A 22247-nucleotide genomic window follows, 5' to 3' on the forward strand; every position below is an offset into this window, starting at 1 on the left:
TAACTCCCAGCATTCCCACTGCACAGCTGCACCGAAGCTCACGGAGATAAGCCCACAAAAGGAGACAACGCTGGGAACAGCAGGTTTGAGAGTTTAATGGGAATTCAAGTAGAGGATTAAGAACTGTTTGGAAGTCGGAACAGAGTTTTGAAGCATGACTGACACCGCCACCAGCACATTCCAGCATCCCCAAGTCCAGGCAATGGCTCCCTTGCCAGTGAGAGCCCTCGGCACGGACAGAACTGCCTGAGGGACGCTGGACACCTCTCCTGGCCTTTTCCTGACATATCCTGACACAAAAAGCACCAGATACAGAGACTGAATCCAAACCCACAGTTACATCAGACACGACCTGCAATGAGTCCATAATGTCCATATTTCCATGTTACCGAGATCAAGGGCAAGTTCTGCCTCTGACTTTGCAGTCCTTCATCTGGAGACAGAAGCGGGGAAGAGATTATCCACTTCCTTCCACAACTCCAAATCACAAACAAACAGCCTTTCAGAGGTTCAGCCAATGCTCTGGGAACACCGAGACCCTCTGGACTGCAGGGTTATTGCTGTACAAATAAGGTGACAAGTTACCAGGCAGGAAATGGCATCAGCACTGCCCAAGCTCCTCAGCTGGGCAGGAAGGAAAACAGTGCTTAAATTGAACTGTAGATACTGGAATCTATGGAATAAAAGCGTGTTATTTGCATATATAATTTTCAATTAATTCTGTAATGCAAAAGCTTTCACTGTGGGACTCGGGCAGCACAAAAACCACCCTGTGGTGAGCCCCTCATTGCCCAATCCCACCTGGAGATCAAATGGAATCATCCCTGAGCAAGCCAGCACCCCTCCTCACCACCCATCGTGCCTGGCCCATGCCAGCACATGCGGAAGATCTGAACCTCAGGGATGGGAAGGAAGCACGTGCTATTGTCACACACAGCCAGGACCCACAGGGTTCCCTGTGGACAGCTGTCCTGGGCACTACTGAGTGCATGGACTGAGCAGGAATTGGGATTGTGCAGCTAAAGCCAAGGCAAGTGGCTTGTTGATGCTGAGGGAAGTGCAGGAGCTCGGTATGAATTGATCCAGGGATTTCTGGGAAGCAGCAGGAGGGAAGGACAGTCCTGTGTGGCTACAGACTCTCTGCATTACCAAATGCAACAGTTTAGGAGAATTAAATCTGTGAAGTACATTCTTTCTCATTCTCCCTCCTGGGAAACAAGATATATTATCATAGACTCTATTTATTTATAATTTAAATATATTCTGCTCTATCTTTATGCTCAGGGAGTGCCTGTGTGCACATGTGCTTTACACACACTCGACCTTGGACAGACACCGTGTGCAGCAGCCATGGTCTGGAATTGTGTGGGATCATCCCAATCTGCAGCACAAGTGCAATGTGCAGTGGTCAAAGGAGATGAATTTGTGCGACCTGACATGGGGCTGTGCCCCTGAACACGGCCCCAGTTGGGAAAAAGAATCACTCCAAGGGCAAACACCAGCTCCACAAGTGTTTCCAAACAAAACCAGTTACTGCACATCCCAAGAGTCGTTTCCCTGAACAAACCAGGCTGAACCATGGCCCAGCCTGGCCAGGACATGGTCCTTCTCCTCAGATCAACCAGCTCCACTTCCCGAACTCAGCCCAGAGGACCCTGTGCCGTGGAGTACCACAAACATTGGATCAATGCATTTATAATTAAACCCAGCCCCAAGCCCCAGCCCCGGGTGCCACTGTAATGCCCCCTTTGTTCCAAAGTGCATTTCAGACTGAGATGTAAACAGAATCATACTGAGAGGACAGAGAGGTGAAAAGCTAAGGGTTCTAACTCCGGGGAGTATCTAGTGCGCATGTTACTGTCACAGGGTGATGACCGGAGCTGCTGCCTCGGCCCCATTACTCCCCCAGCACCTGGAGCAGATCAGCGATGCTGTCGACGTAGTAATCAGGGACCAGGCGGTGCCTGGCAGGACAGTCGCTGTCCTGGTGGCCCCGCACCTCGTCCAGCGTCGTGACCCCGGTGAGGGTGAGCAGCGTGGTGAGGTGGCAGTCATTGCCCATCAGGATGTCTGTGTCCAGCCGGTCCCCCACCATGATGGTGCGGCCGGGGTCCACGTCGAACTCGCTGGCCACGCAGTCGAACATGAAGCGGTTGGGCTTGCCCACGATGAAAGCCTCACGCTGCGCCGCCGTCTCCACGGCCTTCACCAGGCATCCTGTCCCTGTGGGGAACAGGGAGCAGGGATTAGGGGCAGAAGGCTCTCAGCATCCACAGGAGCCAGGATGAACCTGCTCAGGACATTGGGAATGCAAAGCCTCAGCTTTACAGGCAGAGGGACAGGTTGGTCCCAGGACAGGTGGTGCATAAAGCCTGCCAGGAGCTTGGAATTCCATCACACTGAGTGAAAAGGGAACTCCTATTTGCAAATAAAGAATCAATAAGGATTCTCTCTCTTTCAGGGGTGCTGTGAAGGAGAGGCTCCAGGACACCCAGGCTGCCTCAAAGAATCCCAGAATAGCAGGGGTTGGAAGGAACCTCTGGAGATCATCCAGTCCAACCCCCCTACAAGGCAGGGTCACCTAGATTAGGTGACACAGGGACGTGTGTAGGCAAGTTTGGAGCGTCTCCAGAGACAGAGACTTCATGACCTCCCTGGGCAGCTGTTCCACGGCTCTGCCATTCCCCATGGGAAGAAGTTCTTCCTTAGGCTGACATGGAACTTCTTCTGTTTTATCAACACAACACCGAGGTGTGATGAGGCGCAGAGCTAAGCACGAAGACCTCCCCAGACCCAGGGGATCCAGAACCACCCCCTGCACGCCCCCCGCCCAGCGCACCGGGGATGGCGGCGCCGCCCTCGAGCGGCAGCCGGTGGTCGCGGTTGGTGCCGACGAGGAGACAGTCGGGGCCGCCGCGCATGAGGTACCGCAGCGCCTGGCACAGCTTCGCGTAACTGAAGTGCTCGTCGAAGCCCACGAGCACGGCGCGCACGGCGGGGTCGAGCGGCGCCTGCACCCAGTCCGCGGGCGCGGGGCCGGGCAGGGAGGCGGGCCCGGGGCCGAGGTGCGGGATGCCCACGGCCTCCAGCTCGGCGGCGAGCGCGGGGCTGCCCAGCACGTAGGCGGCGGCGCCGGGCGGCAGCGCTTCACGCAGGTAGCGGGCGGCGCAGAAGGCCGAGCTGAAGATGTGCCGGGGCTCGGCGGGCGGGAACCCGAGGCGCCGCAGCTTTTCGGTGTAGGCCGCGCGCGTCCGCCCGCTGTTGTTGGTCACGTAGTACAGCCGCTTGCCCGCCGCCGCCAGCCGGCCCAGCGCCGCCGCCGCGCCGCTCACGGCCGCCTCACCCCGCCACAGGACGCCGTCGCAGTCGAAGAGCAGCGTGTCGACGTCGGCGAGCACGGCCCGGCCGACCTCACCCACCAGCCGCGCCGGTGCCGACATCGCGTCTGCTATGGCCACCCCGCCGGGCCCGAGCGCCCCGCGATCCCCATTGGCCGCGCCGCCCGCTCCCCGGGCCTCCCCATTGGCCGCGCTCAGCACGGACAGCGTCTCCATTGGGCGGCGGCGCCGGCGGCCACGCCCACCCCGCCGGGAGCGGGCGCCCGGTGTCCCCTCCCGGCCTCCCGCACGTCGCCGCCGATGGCGCCCGGCTCGCTGCGCTCTCATTGGCCGCCCCGCCCGCTGGCCCGCCCCCCGCGCGCTGCTATTGGCCGGGGCGCCCCGGGGCTCGTTAGGTAACGCGTTAGGCAGTGCTGTGGTGACTCGTCGGTAACTGCTCAGGCTCCGCTCCGCCGGGGCTCGGGGCTCAGGGGTGACCGGGGGAGCCGAGGGACCGTGCTCCGACACCGCCCACCGGCGTCCGGAACCCCCGCGCGGCGGGCGCGTTCCTCGCCGAGCCCCGTCCCGTTGTTATGACGACACGGCCGTAAAGCCGCCATCTTGCGGCGCGTTGCGACACGGGGGCCGCGATGGCAACGGGCGCGGGGCCGGCGGCGCTTACGGCAGAAGCGGCCGGGCCGGGCCGGGGCGCGGCGGCCGCGGGCTCCGGGCCCCCCGCGCCCTCCGCTGCCCTCATCGGCCTCCCGCCGCCCTTCGGCGAGCAAGGTACCGCCCTCACAGGGCCCCGACCGGCACTGCCAGGCCTGGGGGCGGCGCGGCCCGAGGGGCCCGGCGGGTGAGGGGGCCGGGCCGGTGCTGTCAGTGGGGCGGGAGGCGGCGGGGTCTCCATGTGCCTCGCCCGGGATCGCCCCGCTCCGCTCCAGCACTCCCCGGCAGCTCAGCGGGCCGGGCAGAGCGGCGGTGCTGGGTGTATCACGTTGCCGGCAGAGGCTGTGGAGTCTCCCTCGCTGGAGCTGCTCCAGCCCGCCTGGACACGATCCTGTGCCGTGTGCTCTGGGGTGGCCCTGCTGGAGCAGGGAGGTGGGAATACGTTCTCCACCGTGGTCCCTTCCACCCTGACCCCATCCTGGGATCCCGTGGTGCCCTGGCCCCGCTGACGGAGTTTTCCCCCGCAGACGAGGATGACGTGCACAAGTGCGGGCGCTGCCAGTCGGAGTTCAGCTCCCTGGAGGAGTTCGTGCAACACAAGCTGCAGAAGGGCTGCCAGCGCCCTCCCGACGCGCTCGCCGGGCTCCTCGGCCAAGAAGGACAAAAGGTGACAGCGGCTTCTCCGAGCCGGGGCTGGAAATGATTAGGATGCAACGGTCTGTTGGGTTGGAGGGGAGGGAGCAGTGTGTTTAGATAAGCAGAACCTGCTTGCTGAACGTGCTCTGTGCCAGCAGGTGGTTCCTGCGGTCGAGGAGTCCATAACTGTTGCTCACATTGTTGTTGAAGCATCTTCCATAGCAGAGGAGATCAGCAACGCCTCGGCCATCGTAGGTGAGCTCTGAGGTGCTGCCTTGACACCCCTGGGGGGTTTGGTACCTGTCCTCTTCTGGTGGCTTTGGGTTGTGGTTGGGTGCGTGACATCTCTGTGTCATTGGGATTTAGGGCTGGGTGTTCCTGCAGCGCTCTGGGAGGCAGCCCTGGGCCAGCCCTGCAATCCTCCCCACATCAGGATCATGGAATAGTCATGGAGTGGTTTGGGTTGGGAGGGACCTTAAAGCCCAACCAGTGCCACCCCCTGCCCTGGGCAGGGACACCTTCCACTATTCCCAGATTGCTCCAAGCCCCGTCCAGCCTGGCCTTGGACACTTCCAGGGATCCAGGGGCAGCCACAGCTTCTCTGGGCACCCTGTGCCAGGCCCTCCCCACCCTCGCAGGGAACAATCCTTTCATAGTATCTCTTCTAAATCTACCCTCTTTCAGCTTAATTAATACAACTAATTAATACAAATTAGATGTTAAACTCTATTCTGGAAGCGCCCATTTTATGCTGCCATAATGAGAAGGTTGCAAAGACTTGAGTTGCAGGTTTAAAATACCTTTTCTCCTTCTGTCTGCACAAAATGCTGAAACAGTAGATGGTTTGTTGGGTAAAGCTCTGTCCTGTAAAGAACCCAACTGTCTCCCCACCTTTTCCCAGGCAGTGGGCACATCAAGGAGGTCATTGTAGCAGGAGATCATGTGTTTGAGAACCCAAATGGCCACGTGGACGGGGAGGTCAGTGAGGAGCAGGGCAGCCCCGAGGAGCAGGAGCAGGACATTTCCACTGAGCTGATCAAGGTGAAGCTGCAGGTGAACAAGGAAGGGCGATACGTGTGTGAGCTGTGCCAGAAGACATTTAAAACTGTGAGTATCCCCTCTGCTGATGTGGGTTAGGGAGGTATTTAGGCTGACTGTAAACTAGGAGATCTCAAAACTTGGGAACAGTGTGCTTTACTACCTGCCACACTTCCCAGAGGGAAGTTCTGCTTTCACAAGGAGCCTTGTTGTTCTTTACAGAAATCCAAAATCTTTAAACTGTTTAGCATGTCTCTTAAAGGAAATTCTTTCCCTAGGCCAGCATCCTCAAAGCTCACATGATCACTCACAGCAGCAGGAAGGACTATGAGTGTAAACTCTGTGGAACTTCCTTTAGGACAAAGGGGTCTCTGATCCGACACCATCGGCGGCACACTGGTAAGAGTTCTCCAAAATAACAGTTCCTTGTTACTGGAGCTGTCTGTGGTTATCCATTTGCCTTGCAGTGGAATTCCTTGCTGCTTTCCATGTTTCGCTGAGCTGAGACCATTGAGCTCCCCAGCATTTGGGGTGCTGGGAGGCAGGGAAAGATTCTGGATAGGCGCACATGTGTGCTGTAGAAAGCTGAACATGTTCTTCAGCTTGTCACACAGAGCAGATCCTGGCACTGCTGGCTTTAATATAGCTGCTTTGATTCTTGTCATTTCCAGATGAAAGACCTTACAAATGCAAGAAATGTGGGAAAAGCTTCCGGGAATCAGGAGCTTTGACTCGACACCTTAAATCTCTGACACCTTGCACTGAAAAAATTCGCTTCAACATGACCAAAGAAATAGTTGTCAACAAAGATGATCTGCCATCAGGTCAGTGATGCTGTCAGGACCTGCCTCGTGTCTGATAAAGCCAAACACTCACAGCACTTGGAATATAAATTCCTTCTGGCACAGGTTGCCCAGAGAAGCTGTGGCTGCCCCATCCCTGGCAGTGCCCAAGGCCAGGTTGGACGGGGCTTGGAGCAGCCTGGGATAGTGGAAGTTGTCCCTGCCCACGGCAGGGGGTGGAACTGGACGACCTGTAAGATCCCTTCCAATCCAAACCATTCCATGATTCTCATTTATGATAAAAAAGTATTTCTGTGGTATTGAGGTTATATTTTTTACACCAGAAAAAAGTAATTTATAGAGCAAAGCTATTACCTTGAAGCCGGATGTGAACTCAAGATTATGTTTGAGAATCTGGTACAAAGGTGGCTTTAACAGGCCCCTCATGCTCTAAGGCAGATTTTTTTAGGGCACAGGGAGTTGCTGAGGGGTGCATTTCCCCATGTGGTTCATCCCTTGCAGGATCCTGCAGCTCCAACACAGACACGGTGTCCTCGATAGCGAGCGAATCCATCGAAGCCTCCCCTGTCATCCACCTTGTGACAGATGCAAAAGGCAACGTGCTCCATGAAGTCCATGTCCAGATGCAGGAACTTCCTGTGGTGGATGCAAAACCCCTGGAGCCAGATGTGAGTGTGGTTTGTCTCAAACACCCTTCGTGTGTTTCACGCAAAGAACATTTCACCTCATGAGCAAAAGTGTCTTGGGTGCTGACAGTAAATCTGAGTGTGGAATGAAGTGGTTCTTTTGGTTGTTTTCCATGTGGGCAGGTGCTCTGCTCTTTCCTGGGCCCCAGGGAAGTCGAATTGCTCACCTCTTTCTGCTGCTGAGCTGAGCACTGTGTGTAGCTTACAGGGGCTGGGGCTTTGCCACCACATCCTATAAAATGAGGGGATGTTTTTGTTGACCATTCCCTGCTGTAAGACTGTGGTAGGGGCAGAGGCTTGTCATCCCTTGGATTGTCAGTACAGATCCACCTCATCTTCCTCCTCAGCCCAGTTCCCTGGTTGATCTTTCAAACCCGTGGCACAGCATTGGACACCCCAGAGAGAGTGACCCTCGCAGCAGTGTTGCTGTAAGAAAACTGTGGATTTGCTGTGCCAAACTTCCTCTTTGTTCCTTCAGCAGTCACATCCCGAGGAGCTGCCGTGCGAGGGGGAAGTGAACAGTGAGAACCTGCTGAGGCAGGCCATGAGGAATTCGGGAATTGTCATCGAGAGAGTGGCTGTGGAGGAGGTGCAGAAGCCAGATGAACCTGTGGCAGCTGCTCCAGAAGAGCTGGAAAACAAAGGGGTGGAAGTAGAAGAGGAGCCGTGTGGGGAGCAGTGTGTTAAACTGGAACAAGCAGAGTCTGTATGTTTGTATTCCATCAACAGATTAACTTTTTAACCTTCCTTGTCTGTATTTGGTTGTGGGCAGCACTCTTGTCCTCACGTGTCTCTGCTGTGCCTGTGGCTTTGTGTCAGGTTTTAGATTGCGCAGGTGTGATTTAAGGGAAATGTTACTTCACACACGTGCTGTCCCTTTCCATCACAGAGATCTCTTTCCTGTCAAAGCTGGAGTGCTTAATTGGGAATTTGGGTAGCAATCCTAACTGGACACACCAGTACAAAAAAGAAAAGCGGTATTCTCATTTTCTCTCCAACAGACACCTGCAGAAAGAACCAACGGGTACAAACGTTACGTTTGCTCTCACTGTAATGAAGCCTTCAGTGAAGCTGCTGCCCTGGAAACACACAGCAAGAGTCACACAGGTAAAGTACTGCTGGGGCTGTTGTCTGATGAGCTGTGGCTCAGTGACCTCAGCCATGTACAGCTCCTCTGATGAGGAGAGACTGCGGGAGCTGGGCCTGGTCAGTCTGGAGAAGGGAAGGCTGAGGGGGATCCCGTCAATCCATACAAATCTCTCCCAGGGCTGTCAGAGGATAGTGCCAGACTCTGTTCAATGACAGGAAAAGGAGCAATGGCCAGAAACTAAAACACAGCAAGTTCCACCTCAACATAAGAACCTCTTTCCATGACGGTGGCAGAACACTGGAACAGCTGCCCAGGGAGGGTGTGGAGTCTCCCTCTCTGGAGACATCCCAAACCCACCTGGACATGTTCCTGTGTCACCTGCTCCAGGTGACCCTGCCTGGGCAGGGGTTGGACTGGATGAGCTCCAAAGGTCCCTTCCAACCCCAGCTATTTTGGGGTTCTGTGAAAGCCCACACATGTGGTTGACAATACAATTCCTCTCCTTCTCCAGGTTGATTTTTTGTAAGAATTCAGTTACACCTGTACCAGATGCTGCGGGTTGCCCTGGATCAACCACACGCTTTCTCTCTGTCCCTCTAGAGTACAAACCTTTCAAGTGTGAGGAGTGTGGCAAGGAGTTCACCAAGGGCTACCTGCTGAAGAAGCACCAGGAGGTGCACGTCAACGAGCGGCGGTTCCGCTGCGGGGAGTGCGGGAAGCTCTACAAGACCATTGCCCACGTGAAGGGGCACCGCAGGGTGCACTCGGACGAGCGGCCCTACGCCTGCCCCAAGTGCGGCAAGCGCTACAAGACAAAGGTGGGCCCCCCTCACAAAACCTCCACATTGGCCTGGCTTTGCTCCTCAAAGAGCAAGTGTCAGCTTGCCTGCCTCTTATGGGATGCCCAGAGAACTCTGGCTGTCCCATCCCTGGAAGTGTCCAAGGTCAGGTTGGATGGGGCTTGGAGCAACCTGGGATAGTGGAAGGCGTCCCTGCCCGTGGCAAGGGGTGGAACAAGATGTTCCTTAAGGTTCTTTCCAACCTAAACCATTCAGTGATTCTGTGATCTGAAGCTGCAGAAAGACATTTTGGTTTAGTGGGGAAAAGAAAGACAGTCTTTGTAAAACCATCACATTTCTGAACTAACTGTTCCTTAATGCGTGGAACAAATATGTAATAATAGTGTCCTGGTTCTGGCCAGGACTGGGTTAATTTTTGTAGTAGCCACGAGGGAGCATGGCCAGAACATTCTGGTGCGGGGGAAAGGAGTTCCTTCTGTCTATTATCAGGGCAAGTGAATTGCTCACCTCTCTCTTGTATCCTCTGTCATCAGTACTGTTGTTTGTTTTCTTATTTCTGTTTCTGGTAAATTGTTCGTATCTCAGTCCATGATCTTCACGTTTTGTGCCTCCAGTTCTCCTCTCCAGCCCACTGCAAGGGGAGGGGGAGAGGGAGAGGGGGAGCAAGCGAGTGGCTCATGGTTTGGAGAGTCCCAGTGGAGGCACTGACTTGGAGAGTACCATTCCTAAACCACCACCCAAGAAAATCAAACCCTTGTGTCCTCTAAGAGACATTGAGTTCCACCCTGGAAGTTAAACCCTGCATCCATGAGTTTGCCGTGTCCTTTCTGAGCCCTTCCCTTGCCTCCCTGTGCGTGCAGAACGCCCAGCAGGTGCATTTCCGTACCCACCTGGAGGACAAGCCCTACGTGTGCCAGTTCTGCAGCCGGGGGTTCCGGGAGAAGGGCTCCCTGGTGCGCCACATCCGCCACCACACCGGAGAGAAGCCCTTCAAGTGCTACAAGTGCGGGCGCGGCTTTGCCGAGCACGGCACCCTCAACAGGCACCTCAAAACCAAAGGTAAGCAGGGCTGCCCTGGGGAGAGGCTGCTCTGGGGTTGGGTTTGGACAGGCTGCCCTTGGGCTGGGTGGGAATGGTGGGGAGGGTGGATCTAATGACCTGCGTGGAAGTGGGGATGTTCTGTGAGGAAAATGCCTTGAGTAAAGTCCTCACCAAAAATCTGGTTTGGTGGGATTAGTTGCACTGGATTTGCTGCTCCTTTAGCTCCTAAGCAGGGATTTCCGCTTCAGGTAGTGCTGATGGTGTTATTCCAAAGGAATAATACAAATTTACTGGAGGAAAAAAAAAGTTTCCTGTGAGAGGAAAAAAAAGAGAGAGATACTGAAATGTATCAGCAGAAGATTGGTGACGTAAAAAAGCAGCTGCTCTGCTCTAGGCTCAGTTGTCTGGTGTCACATGGGCTCTTCTGGGCTGTTCCTTGGCCTGTCCTGGTGGGCCAAGAACCTCTCATGTGACACTGGTCACTTGTCCATGGCATCCCCTTGCTAGTGCTGCTGCTATTGGAGATGCTCACAAAAAAGGATGTTTTTCTGGAATTCCATCCAGGTGGCTGCCTCCTTGCTATGAAAGAGGTGGAAGAAGTGATAGTGTCTGAGGAAAGCCAGTCTGCTGACAACTTAGCAGCCACGGTGCTTTCAGAAGATCCACACACGGTGCTGGTGGAGTTCTCCTCGGTGGTGGCAGACACTCAGGAATACATCATCGAGGTGAGAAAGGGCAGCCAGCCTGCTCATTGGGAATTTAGCACAGGATTTGGTCAGGAAAAGCTGCAGTTGTTCATGTTCCTGCTCCAGCCTTTTGGGAGAAGGTAAAACAGGCTCTGTGCTGCCTGCATGGCCCCAGGAGTCAGTAGGATTAGCCTTGTTTGGAAGGAAAGCACTTGGAGCTTCCCCACCCTTCCAGAGTGCCGTGTGTGGGCAGGAAAAGGAGAAGGGAAGACTGACAGTGGCTCAGCAGGAGGCTGAGCCTGAGAATTTTTGACCACACCACATTTTAGGTCCTCACAACCTTGCTTCAGCTTTCCCTAGTATTTTCTCCCATTTCTATTTATCTTACTTTGTCCCAGACAATCTCTGTTGTTTCTAACAAAGGCTGCCAAAAGCAATGAATTCTGTATTTCACTTTATCCCCTCCATCACACAGAGACAGTTCTCATCCAAGTGGGGTAACACAGCTCAGTAATTGAGTGCTGTGGTAGTTTCTCTCCAGTAGGAGAAAAATCTGCTGCTTGGCCAAATCCTGCTGAGGGAGGACATTCTCTTTCAGTTATTTGTGAACATTGTGCATTAATTTTAAGTAGTTCCTGATAAAGGGATTGGGAGGGAATGTCAAGGAGTTGTCTTTGGAGTAGCTACTGCATGTGGGGGAACAGTAAGATGTTAGTGAATTACATCTTGGTGATAAAAATCTTTTTATATGACCTAAAAAGGGAATTATCTTATTTTGTTTTTCAGACTTCTACTGAAGACATGGAGACCAGCGAAGCTACTGAAATAATAGAGGGAACAAGACATGAGGTAAAGCAGTCCTTCAGTGACACGAGGGGTGAACAGCTGGAGCAGCCTGGAATGCAGAGCTGCTCCTGTCACTGCCCCGTGGTTGTCAGGCATCTCTGCAGTGATAATCGCTGTTAATTCTCCCAGTAAATGCACCAACCGTCAGTGCAACCCCTCTCCCCTCGCAGGTCGACAGCCACATCATGAAGGAGATCATCGTGCAGAACGTCACCGTGGCTGAGGGCGCTGCGGCCACCGACACCGCCGACACCATCACCATCGCCACGCCCGAGAGCCTCACCGAGCAGGTGGCCATGACCCTGGCCTCGGCCATCGGCGACGGCGCCGTGCTGGCCACCGACGGCAGCCTGGCCACGCAGGAGGCCACCGTCACCATGGTGGCGTCCGAGGACATCGAGATCATGGAGCACGCGGGGGAGTTCGTGATCGCCGCCGCGCAGGAGGGCGAGGTGGAGGTGCAGACGGTGATCGTGTGAGGGATGGCGCAGCTGCAGAACTGCCTGGCTCCTCCAGGCACTGGGGCTGGTCAGAGAGCAAAGGGGGGGAATGTTCTGGAGGGAAGTGGCTTCACGGGATGGTACAGGCCCAAAATGGGATAGCGCAGGCCTAAAACAGGATAGGACAGGCCCGAGGTGTTCTCAGGCTAAAACCAATACCAGGAATGAAACCCTTGGCCTGGTGGCACTGAGGAGACTGACAGGTCACAAGTGGCACTCAGTATTCTGTACAGCAGCCTCGAATTAAGGAAGATCCTTTGGGCATCAGTTCCCTCTGCCTACGGGACAGCAGTGGTCTGGTTTTTAAAAGGATTCAGAAAGTGTAGCAAAGATGTGGGGTCTCATGAGAGATTATTTAAATATATGCATTTAAAACAAGTTGAGAAAACCAAACTTAAGGAGTTGTGGTGTGTGTTGAGCACCACTGAACCACTCTCATGCCTTTAACCTCACTCCTTCAGGCCTCCCAAGGCATGGTACTGCAGTATTTCTCTTTTCTTTGATATCCTGGACAAGTAGCCTTATGTACTGGTCTGTGAATGCATTATTGTGCCCTGCAATGCCAGCCAGGCTGCTCTGAGAGCCAGCCTGGGGGCTGGAAAGCCATATTGTATAGGAATTTGGTTTTTTTAAACCATATATGATTTTTAATTGCATATTGTACAGATTCGGCATGTAAATAAATACATTTTTAAAAATAAAATAATTTAAAGTTCCTACGATATTTTTTCCCAATTTCTCTTCTATTGTACTCAAACTGAAGAATTTCTGGAAGGAGAGGAGAACAGGAACACTTTTAATTTCCTTCCTGAAATTAATGCCACAAAGCTGCAGTAGGACATGGTTTCTGCAGGTAAGATCCTGCCAGAAATAATTTCAGCTAAACACACACAGCCTGTTGTAGTCATTGTTAACAGTAATGAGTCAATTGTTTCCCAAAGAAAGGGACTCACAAAAAGATGCTGCTTCCTCAAATTCACAGGAGCTCTGTGTTAGCCTTTCCCAGTGAGAAAGATTCACTTTGGGAAGATGGACCAAATCCCTGTAGCCAGGGGCCAGGGCTGAGCTGGCCTTGAGTCTTGCTGAGTGGGGGAGCTCAAATGATGCTCTGCTGAGGCACCAATATGTGAATTCTGCAGTAATCTTGTTCCAAAATCTCTCTGGGGCAGCCAAGGCCACTGCTGAACTAAAGTTGTAGAAAACATTTAAAAATGCCCAGAGAAACAATAATATCTTCATGTTTTCTTCTTCCTTTCCAACACTGTAGGAGGGTTAAAGATTTCCCTTAAATTCCTCCAGATCCCTTTAGAATAAATGTTTTTGTAGATGAGGGGTCTGTCATGAGGCTGCTGTGGGAGATGGGAACCCCTCAATCTTCGGGATTTGCACCATTCATTGGTGGTTTGGTTGGTGAGGGCCAAATACAGACTGAAGCAGCAATATCCACCCAGGACAAGAGTGAGCAGGATGACAAACCCCAGCATGAAGACAATCCTAGGGAAAGTCAAGAAAAGGTGCTGCAGAAAAAGAGAAAAATAAGTTAAAAAATGGGAGGGTTGAATCCCATGAGTACAGCTGGAATGCACATCCGTGTGTGCACATGGAACTGTATCCACATTCCAGGGTGGTGGGTCCTGTTTAACATCTCCACTAAGATACCTCAGGGACTCTCAGCTGTTTCCTAAACTACATCAGCTGGTGATTGGAATGTAAATTCCTTCTCTCTAAATCAGATCTGCTGAGTGACTGATCCTGGAGACAGGAATATGAAGGATGGCAAATACTGTGAGAAAAATCCCCCAGTTTTAAAGTATTCTGCAGTGGCAGCTTTCTAAATCTAGTTACATGTGTAAACCAGCTAAAAACCTGCAGTCTGTCCCAAAACCCTGCAGTCTGTCCCCATGCTGGGGGAACAGGACAACGTTCCTGCCAGCAAAGTGTGAGACACAACATGTTACAGCATGAACTGACCTGAATGAGGAAGGGAATCTCCACGGCGTGCTCCTGTCCCTGGGCATCCAGGTAGGTGCCGTGCATGATGTTGGAGAGCAGCAGCACCTGGATGAGGAATGCAGCCGTGACAGCAGCCACGGCTCCGGCTGTGGCTGTCAGGGAGAGCAGGTACAGCAGGAAAACGCCGGCGTTGGAGGCGCCGATGCAGTTGTTGACCCACACACAGTGGTGGTCAAAGCGATGCACACACGTCCTGCAGACACCTCGAGGGGCAAAACGAGTGTGTTGGCACTTCATTTTTAAGTAAGCAGTTTGATCTTTACGTGGTTTTTAAGATGAAAATATGTGGGAGTTACAGTCAGGGTTTAGCTGGCAGCTTTTCAAGCAAATAAATTAATTTTGGTTGTGTATCTTAAGAAAAACAATGTATCCCATCTCTTTTATTCACCAAAACTGCAGCTCCAAGACTTGGTTTCTCTAACAGTACTGCCTGGCAAAGCACCTGAAAGGTAGAGATTGTAGCTCCCACCTTTATTTTAGATGATAAAAAGAGGTGGTGGACTTCTCATCCCTGGCAGTGTTCCAGGTCAGGTTGGACAGGGCTTGGAGCAACCTGTGATAGTGGAAGGCGTCCCTGCCCCTGACAGGGGGTGAAACAAGATGGACTTTAAAGATCCCTCCCAGCCTAAACCACTCCAGAACTCTGTGACTCTATGAAACACAAAATCCTGAACCCAGGTCTTGACAGGTAATAATTTCTCTTTTAAATTCCAGCTGCTCACAAGCTTGGCTGTTCTTGACCCTAAATTATCCCTCAGAACTGGTAATTTCTGTGAGAAGAAACAGCACCCAACCAGCTCCACAGATGGGCAAATGCAGCTGTTACCTGGGACCCCAGGAAAACAAACACAGCCCTGTGAGCACTGAGCTGGTAACAGAACAGCTGTAGCTGGGACTGCAGCTCCTGGAGGAGAATTCCTTTGGGAAAGTGTTATTTTCATGCTTATCAAGGAATTTCAGATCCTTACTGCAGTGCTTGGACCTGGCTGGCTTCTCCACGGTGCACGTGGGACACACAAGGCCTCTCTGAAACAACACCCCATCATAGGCATAAACCTTAACCAGTGATGCAGCATTGGATTTTGTTACTATACCTGTGAAAGAGACAAGAAAAACAACTAAAAATGGGATTTGTAGCATTTTTTCTGTTTTCAAAGAGCACGAGCATGATCTTACCAGGATTGGCCCGGGAGCAGAGCAGGAAGCAGCCCACATTCCCAGCCAGCAGCAGGTAGGGCAGGAGGAGGAGGAGGATGTGGAACTGCAGCTCCCAGCAGTACACAAACACTTCCCAGGTGTATTCCCCAAACACTGCAGCCTGCAGGGCTACGTGCAGGACCACAAACAAACAGCTCCTGGAAAGGAAAGGGGACAGTCTATTTAATACTCAGCATCCTGATTAACAGGTCAAGTACACTCAGAGGTGATCAAAGACTTTCCAAATGCAAGGAGACACCTCTTTTAGGTTTTCAGGCCAGCTTGGATTGCATATTAATAGTGTTTTCTCCATCCACTGGCTTCTCCTTCTCTTCTTCCCACATACACTCCTTTAAATATGTCAGCTAAATTCCCTGCTTTATTCACATATCCTTTGGATTTTTTTTCCCTGTCAGTACAAAGTCTTATAATCACTTGCTGCTGACAAAATATGCCACAGCAATAGGCCACAAAACATTCTGCCAGAAGACATTTGCTACTCTGAAAGCAAAAAAATCCCCCAAAATAATCTTAAAAACTCTGCAATAATATAACCAGCTGTTAGAAAATAGGTGTGGCAGGAGGTGGGCAGTGGCGAACACCAGTTCCAGAGCGTGTGGAGGGTCCCAGTGCCCCCAGCACATGTGACAGTGTCACCTCTCTGTCTCAGGCTGTGTTAGAGCACAGGATCAGCAGAACAGGCACAAAACAACCACAGCACTCACAGCACAGCTGTAGATTCACAGCCCTGAAGTCACTGTCACACTGAGCTGCTGTCCCCAGAGAAAAGGTATTTAAATCATTCCTGAGGCACCAGAGTTTACAGACACTACAAAATCCACCTGAATCCAGCAGACCGCACACTGGCAGCTGTGCGGCTTCCCCCTCAGCCACCTGGACATCCAGGCTGCTGGACTGAGACTAATGGGATTTGAGAGAGAGGATGGAGACTGAGAGTCTGTCTGACTCCATCTGCAACTGCCAGAGAGACTGTGGTAATTCCTGTGGGGATGCAGGATCCCACCAGTGTGACCAACATCTGTTACTGAGCCACATTATCTTTATTTCTCAATATGTTCAAACATTTCAGGGTTCCACCTTCTAAACAATGACCAAGGAAGGGAGAGACAACAGCGTGGCAAACATCAAAGGGAATCTGTAATCCCTGACAGGCATCTCAAATAGAGAGAGAATATCCAAGGGTAATACTGAGAGCTCTCATGGTGGCAGGAGATCCCAACAGTAACCAGAAATAGGAGTAAAAAATAATGTCAAAGGCATAAAAATGCAATACCTTGTGTGGAAGAGCCTGTGCAGTGTCCTGTGTGTCACTCTCTGGAGCTGGGTGGGGATCACCAGTGACAACACCTGAGGGAAATGAAGCTCTGTTACCTGACCATCACTGCTGCCTTGGGGCAAGTTCAGATCTAATACAAGTCCCTCATCCCTCAGTTCTGGATCTGCACAGCCACAGCACCATAGAGGAGGCTCCTTTTCAGGGGCATCTGAGCTTCTCACCACAGAATAAAGGGGGGAAGAGACCTTTGAGATCCTCCAGTCCAACCAAAACACAGAGAATCACAGAATCCTGGAATCACTAAGCTTGGACAAGCCCTCCAAGATTCTCATTTCCAACCTGTGTGCCAACTCCCCACCTTGTCCCCAGCCCAGAGCACTGGGTGCCTTGTCCAGTCCTTCCTTGGACACCTCCAAGGATGGGGACTCTAAACCTCCCTGGGCAGTTCCAATCCCTGACCACCCTTTCCATTAAGAAAGAAGAGAGGCAGGAATGCTGCTGGGGTTTTCCACATGGGAGTGAGATTCCATATTCCTGGGAGCACCCCAGGCCCAAGCAAACATATCTGGGTTAATGTGTGAAAGTTCTAAGGAGCTTAGGGTGGGTGTAGGGTGGGGATGGGTTAAGTAGGGGATAAAACTGAGCAATTCCCCAGCTTCAATATGCTCCATCAGCCCATCTGACAGATCAAGGGGAGATAAGCAAAGGGGGGAGATAAGCAAAGGGGGGAGATAAGGCCTGTGGCCTCCAGAAAAGAGAGAAAAAATTCCACAAGCCAAACAACCCCCAAAAAATCCAGTTTCTCCAGCTACAGCTCTGATCCAGCCCGATGGCTCCATGTCTAATTGCCCTTTCCAGCACAGCTTGACGTGCTGAAGAAGGAACCTGCCTGTGTTCATTGAGTGAATCCCTCAGCCAGAGATGTGCCTGTGGAATTGTCTGACTCGGCTGCTCTGAGCTGACAGATCTCTATAGCAACATGGCTCAGGAATTAGAGCAGCTGAGCCTATTTCTAGCTGGCATGGAAAGAAAATATGCAGTGAGAGCTTCTTGCCTCAGACGTGAAAGACCAGGAGGCAAAAAGCATATGTGGAGCTGAGAAGATGCTAAATATTTTTGTGTGAACTGGTACATCTCAGCTCGGCGGTTCGAGGGATAAGTGTTTTTTTCAAGTGTGCTGCAAGAGGAAACACAACCCAGCAGAAAAGAACCTGCAGAAAACTTAAACACACTGCAGGCTTATGCCAAGCACCCTCAGCTGCTCCTCCATGGCCCCTCCAGGCCCTTCACCACCCTCGTGTCCCTCCTTTATCACCCTCGTGTCCCTCCTTTGGACACTCTCTAAGAGCTTCAGACCTTTCTGATATTGTGGGGTTTGTATTGTATTGGTTCATATTTATCTTGTACTGTGGCCTTTCACTTAGCATTGCCTGTATTTATATCCCAGGTAAAATATTGATTATATTCACACGTATTTATTTCCCAGGCACAAGTATTGATTAGATTCCTCCAGACAGTGGCTTCATACCACAGCAGTAATTTAATTGCTGCTGTTTAAACACTTCATAGCAGCAGCTATTAAGATATGGGGGGAAAAAAATCAATTTCTCTGCACAGTGTGTCTATAAACCAAAAGGAAGTACAATACCAGTAATAAAAAAAGTCTGTCTGAACTCCTGTGAACAGCATTAAATACAATTTACAATTTAAGTGATAATTCTCTCATCCTTTACCTTCCAGGAATATTACAGCTTTTTTTCCCTTTTCATTCAGACACAGCCCAACAGACAGAAAAATGAACTGGTGCTTTTCCAATATCCCATTTTAACAATAAAATGCCAATTTTTAATCCTCTTTTAAAGCTCTTCATTCCTCCCTCTTTCTTAGCAAACAAGAGCCTGCAGCATTAGTACACACATTAAAGAGCTTCCCCTAAAATATCTGCCATCACTCATAATTCTCTCCCTATTTTAATCCTCAAACTTCCCCCACCTTTTTCCTCTCAATGTCAGCAGCCAATACCACGAAACTGCAAATTCCTGGGGCCTGATTCTTATTTAATTTCTCAAAGCTGAAGTGTTGTGGTGTCACTGGACAAGGTGCTTCTGGCACTGTGAGAAGCTCCATCCTCACCCCAGACAGGGACAGGCTGGAATGGGAGCTGGGAGACCCAAATGGTTTTTATTACCTGCTTGGGCAGGATTTAATCATCTCAGAGGAAGTGTATTTCTACTTCCTATCCCACTTCCTTGAGAGCATACATTAAAAGGATGCATTAGATTAGTAGTAAACACACACACTGGCTTTTTTTTTGGAGAACAAATATAGCAGTTGCACTAATTTTAGCACAACAGAGCAGGGCAGATTATCAGAACGGGAGATGATCATTCCCCTGAAAGTTCATTCTTTACCTGGAAGCCCAGTGCTTTACCTGGCTTGCCCTGTCGACACTCCTTGTGAGGAAACTCTCCTTCCTTCCTGAGCAGAGGCAGAGCAGGGCAGTGACAGCGAGCACAAAGCACAGGTAAATCAGGAAGAGTGTCAGGAAGTCCATCCCAAGCCCTGGAATGTAACAGAAGCAGCTGTTAGACCCCTGCGTGCCAGGTCCCTGCAGCAGGGCCTGGGATTCCCTAAGCCCAGGCAGAGCCCCCCGGGCCCCTCCAGCAGCACCCAGAAATACATACAACAGTGACCTCAATCCTGTGAGGGCCAAGGCAGAAGCACAGAATCCTTTAGGCTAGAAAAGACCTCTAAGCCCATGGAGTCCAAGCTGTGCCCGATGCCCACCTCGTCACCAGCCCAGAGCACCGAGCGCCACATCCAGACATTCCTTGGACACCTCCAGGGATGGGGACTCCAGACCTCCCTGGGCAGCCCCTGCCAAGGCCTGACCACCCTTTCCATGGAGAAATCCCTCCTGATGTCCATCCTGACCCTCCCCGGCACAGCCTGAGGCCATTTCCCCTTTTCCCATCCCTTGGGAGCAGAGCCCGACCCCCCCAGCTGCCCGCTCCTGTCAGGGAGTTGTGCAGAGCCACACGGTCCCCCCTGAGCCTCCTTTGCTCTCGGCTGAGCCCCTTTCCCAGCTCCCTCAGCCGCTCCTGGTGCTCCAGCCCCTTCCCCAGCTCCGTTCCCTTCCCTGGACACGCTCCAGCCCCGGGGGACACGGGGGTCACCGGGGGACAGGGCCCGGAGCTGCCGCGGCCCTGCGGAAGCGCCGCCGCTCCGGCGTTCCCGGCGCTTCCAGCGCCCTCCGGCGCCCCGGCGGCCCCGGGCGGCCCGGCCGAGCCCCAGACCCGGCGGGGAACCGGCGCTCACCTCCGCCAGGAGCCGGGGCACCACCACAGCCCCCGCGCCGCGGCGGCTGAGGAGAGATAAAGCCGTAAAAACATCAGTGAAATCAGTCTATAAATCCCGGAGCTGTCGCGTTCTCGCAGTCCCGGGCAGCTCGTTACCGTGTGAGCCCTGTGCGGCTGATGTGCTGCTTCCGTCTTCCCAGAGCATCGCCGCCGACTGCCCTGGCCCATCCTGTGTCATTCCTTAGGAATCGCCAAAAATTCCCTCAGTTTTGTGGCTTTTGGCGGAGTCGCTAAAGCAAAACCCTTGTGCCTTCTCAGAGCTCTGAGCACTATATTCCCTTGCAACCCGGATCCTCCTCATCTCACCCTGTCCCAGGTGAGGGGGGTTCGCTCCCGCAGCTGCTGAATCTCTCCTGGGGCCGGGATGAGGTGGGAACACGCAGCATCCAGCGCTGTGCCCGTCCCTCCGTGGGGTCTGACAACTGAAACCGCCCGGCGCTCCCGCCGAGGGCCGATTGGGTTACGGTGCCTGCCTGGAATTTGCCAGAGAAACTCGTCCGGTCGCGGCCGCCGCGTCACCGATCCAAAGGCTCCCAAACTGCTGGGATGGTTTTCCCAGCTCTGGGTCCCCTTGTGCCACTGGCTGGAGGTTGGACAGCACAGGTAAGCGTTCCAGGGGTGCTCCAGGGGCTTTGGCACCAAGAGGAGATTAATCGTCTTGGTGGGAGGCAGGAGAGGAGGTTGAGTTTCAGGAAGTCTCTTTTTTCCCTTGGTAAGTCCAGTGCACCCACTTGGGCCTCAAATGCACCAAACAGGATATGAGAGGGAGAAATGCAGCCAAAATATTCCGGGGGCACAGCTGTCCTGGAGTGCAGCCCGAGACACTTGGCTCCTGATGGAGGATGGACGGAAAAAGCCACTTTCCCCCATCCTACTGAGACAGCAAAATTTCTGCAGGTATAAAAATAGCTTGGCTTGGGTCACTGAATGTCACCTGGCAAGTCTGGCAGCACAGAAGGGGCTGGGGTGGGCACGAGGTGGTTTATTTGTGGGAGACCAGGCAGGATCTGTGTGCCACGGTCCCTGGGCACAGCCAGGACAGGAGCTGCAGCGAGTGCCACCACACTGGGACCAGCAGCGACACTGCCGAGGAGTTCGTCCACTCTCGGTGCCCTTACAGGCTGTCCTCAAGGACAACCAGCCAGCAAATACCTGGACAGAGGCTGAGACTGAGAGGGATGAAGCTCATTCAGTCCAAGTGCTGTGAAAATCAGTCAAAAAGTCTGATCTGGTCAAAGTCTGGTGGAAGGTCTTTGTGGAAACCACCTCAATTCACTTGGGATCCCAGAACTCAGTTATTGCAAGGATTAAAATTTGCTGTCAGTGTTTAAAGTGCTCAAATCACTTAAAAATGGAGGAAAACAAAGCAATTACCTCACTGACTGAACAAAAAAAAGAGGATTAATTGCAGTTTTGACTGTTTGGGCAGGGAATAGTGACAGAGATGCATGAGGTTTGTAGGAGGTGTTTGTGTCGGTGTCAGCACGGGAGGACAGATGCTTGGGGATTGCTGCTCAGAAGGAGATTTGTGCAGGAGAACCTGCCAGAAAGGAGCTGGAGAGGACAGGCAGAGGGGGAGGAGGAGGAGGAAGTGGGTTTCAATCCCCTGCAGCAGTCCCCTGCAGCAGACCCTCCACCATGTCGTGCTCACTCTCCGGCTGTGCAGAGCAGGTCCCCACAGCTCTCCTTCCTCAGGCTGTGCCCAACCCCTTGCCAGCTGTCCCAGGGTTTCCGGGGAGGTTGTTTCCCACCCCGTCCATCGCTGCCGGCAGCACGGCCCGTGCCGGAGCCGAGGGGAGGCCGGATCACCGCGTGGTCCATGAAGAGATGCAGACGCCCCTCCTGCTGGTGCCGCAGCAGGACGCGTAATTCCCTAAAACCTCTTAGCGTGCTAAGCTCTAGGATCCCTCAGTGCCGAGGAAGCCGAGGAGAAAATCAGAAATAGCAGCTTAAGGGACAGTCGGTGCCAGCGCGGGGGGCTCTGTGGCCAAACACTCGGCTACTCCTCCCTGCGAGGACCCCCCGCTGTCCCGCACGGCGTAGCCTGGCTGGGGACAGCTCTCCCGGTGAGCCCCGAAGTCCCCGACCCCCAAATCCCTGCAGCAAACCACGCGTTGGTTGCACTCCCAAAATCTCGGTGTCCCGCTCACCTTTGCCGGCGGGGCCAGCGAGGTCCCGGCACGCCCAGGTCCCCCCAGCGCTGTCCCCGCTGCTCTGCACGGCGCTGTCGCTTCAGATTTGCCCTGTGGGTAAAGGATTTCCCTCCACG

At 53.0% G+C, this 22247-nt stretch overlaps 3 protein-coding genes across 9 annotated transcripts; 1 reads left to right on the plus strand and 2 right to left on the minus strand.

Annotated features, from left to right (window-relative positions):
• Positions 1-71: 71 nt before the first annotated feature.
• LOC104684740 (phosphoglycolate phosphatase) lies at positions 72-3570 on the minus strand. The gene is made up of 2 exons (XM_010392275.3): positions 2840-3570; positions 72-2223 (listed from the first exon to the last, which is right to left on the minus strand). The coding sequence occupies exons 1-2, from the start codon at positions 3552-3554 to the stop codon at positions 1898-1900; spliced, it is 1041 nt and encodes a 346-aa protein (XP_010390577.2). The 5' UTR covers positions 3555-3570; the 3' UTR covers positions 72-1897.
• Positions 3571-4218: 648 nt separating this feature from the next.
• Positions 4219-12834, plus strand: E4F1 (E4F transcription factor 1). Of its 2 annotated transcripts, none has more exons than XM_010392625.3 (14): positions 4219-4418; positions 4514-4653; positions 4781-4877; positions 5524-5729; positions 5939-6059; positions 6332-6484; positions 6965-7131; positions 7628-7855; positions 8151-8256; positions 8840-9057; positions 9900-10098; positions 10645-10805; positions 11553-11615; positions 11783-12834. In XM_010392625.3, the coding sequence occupies exons 1-14, from the start codon at positions 4226-4228 to the stop codon at positions 12089-12091; spliced, it is 2361 nt and encodes a 786-aa protein (XP_010390927.2). In that variant the 5' UTR covers positions 4219-4225; the 3' UTR covers positions 12092-12834. The 2 variants fall into 2 exon arrangements, with proteins under 2 accessions (XP_010390927.2, XP_039416233.1); XM_039560299.1 differs by having other exon boundaries at positions 7631-7855.
• On the minus strand, positions 12066-22242 carry ZDHHC4 (zinc finger DHHC-type palmitoyltransferase 4). Of its 6 annotated transcripts, none has more exons than XM_010392274.4 (7): positions 22129-22242; positions 19051-19181; positions 16617-16690; positions 15302-15480; positions 15094-15219; positions 14084-14328; positions 12066-13629 (listed from the first exon to the last, which is right to left on the minus strand). In XM_010392274.4, exons 2-7 carry the CDS (start codon positions 19171-19173, stop codon positions 13348-13350), a joined length of 1029 nt encoding a protein of 342 aa, XP_010390576.3. In that variant the 5' UTR covers positions 19174-19181; positions 22129-22242; the 3' UTR covers positions 12066-13347. The 6 variants fall into 6 exon arrangements, with proteins under 6 accessions (XP_010390576.3, XP_019137052.3, XP_010390575.3 ...); XM_019281507.3 differs by lacking the exon at positions 22129-22242 and adding an exon at positions 20075-20494; XM_010392273.4 differs by lacking the exon at positions 22129-22242 and adding an exon at positions 19938-20029.
• Between the last annotated feature and the right edge of the window lie 5 nt (positions 22243-22247).

The sequence above is a fragment of the Corvus cornix genome, chromosome 14 (assembly GCF_000738735.6).
Source record: "Corvus cornix cornix isolate S_Up_H32 chromosome 14, ASM73873v5, whole genome shotgun sequence".
Classification (NCBI taxonomy): domain Eukaryota; kingdom Metazoa; phylum Chordata; class Aves; order Passeriformes; family Corvidae; genus Corvus; species Corvus cornix.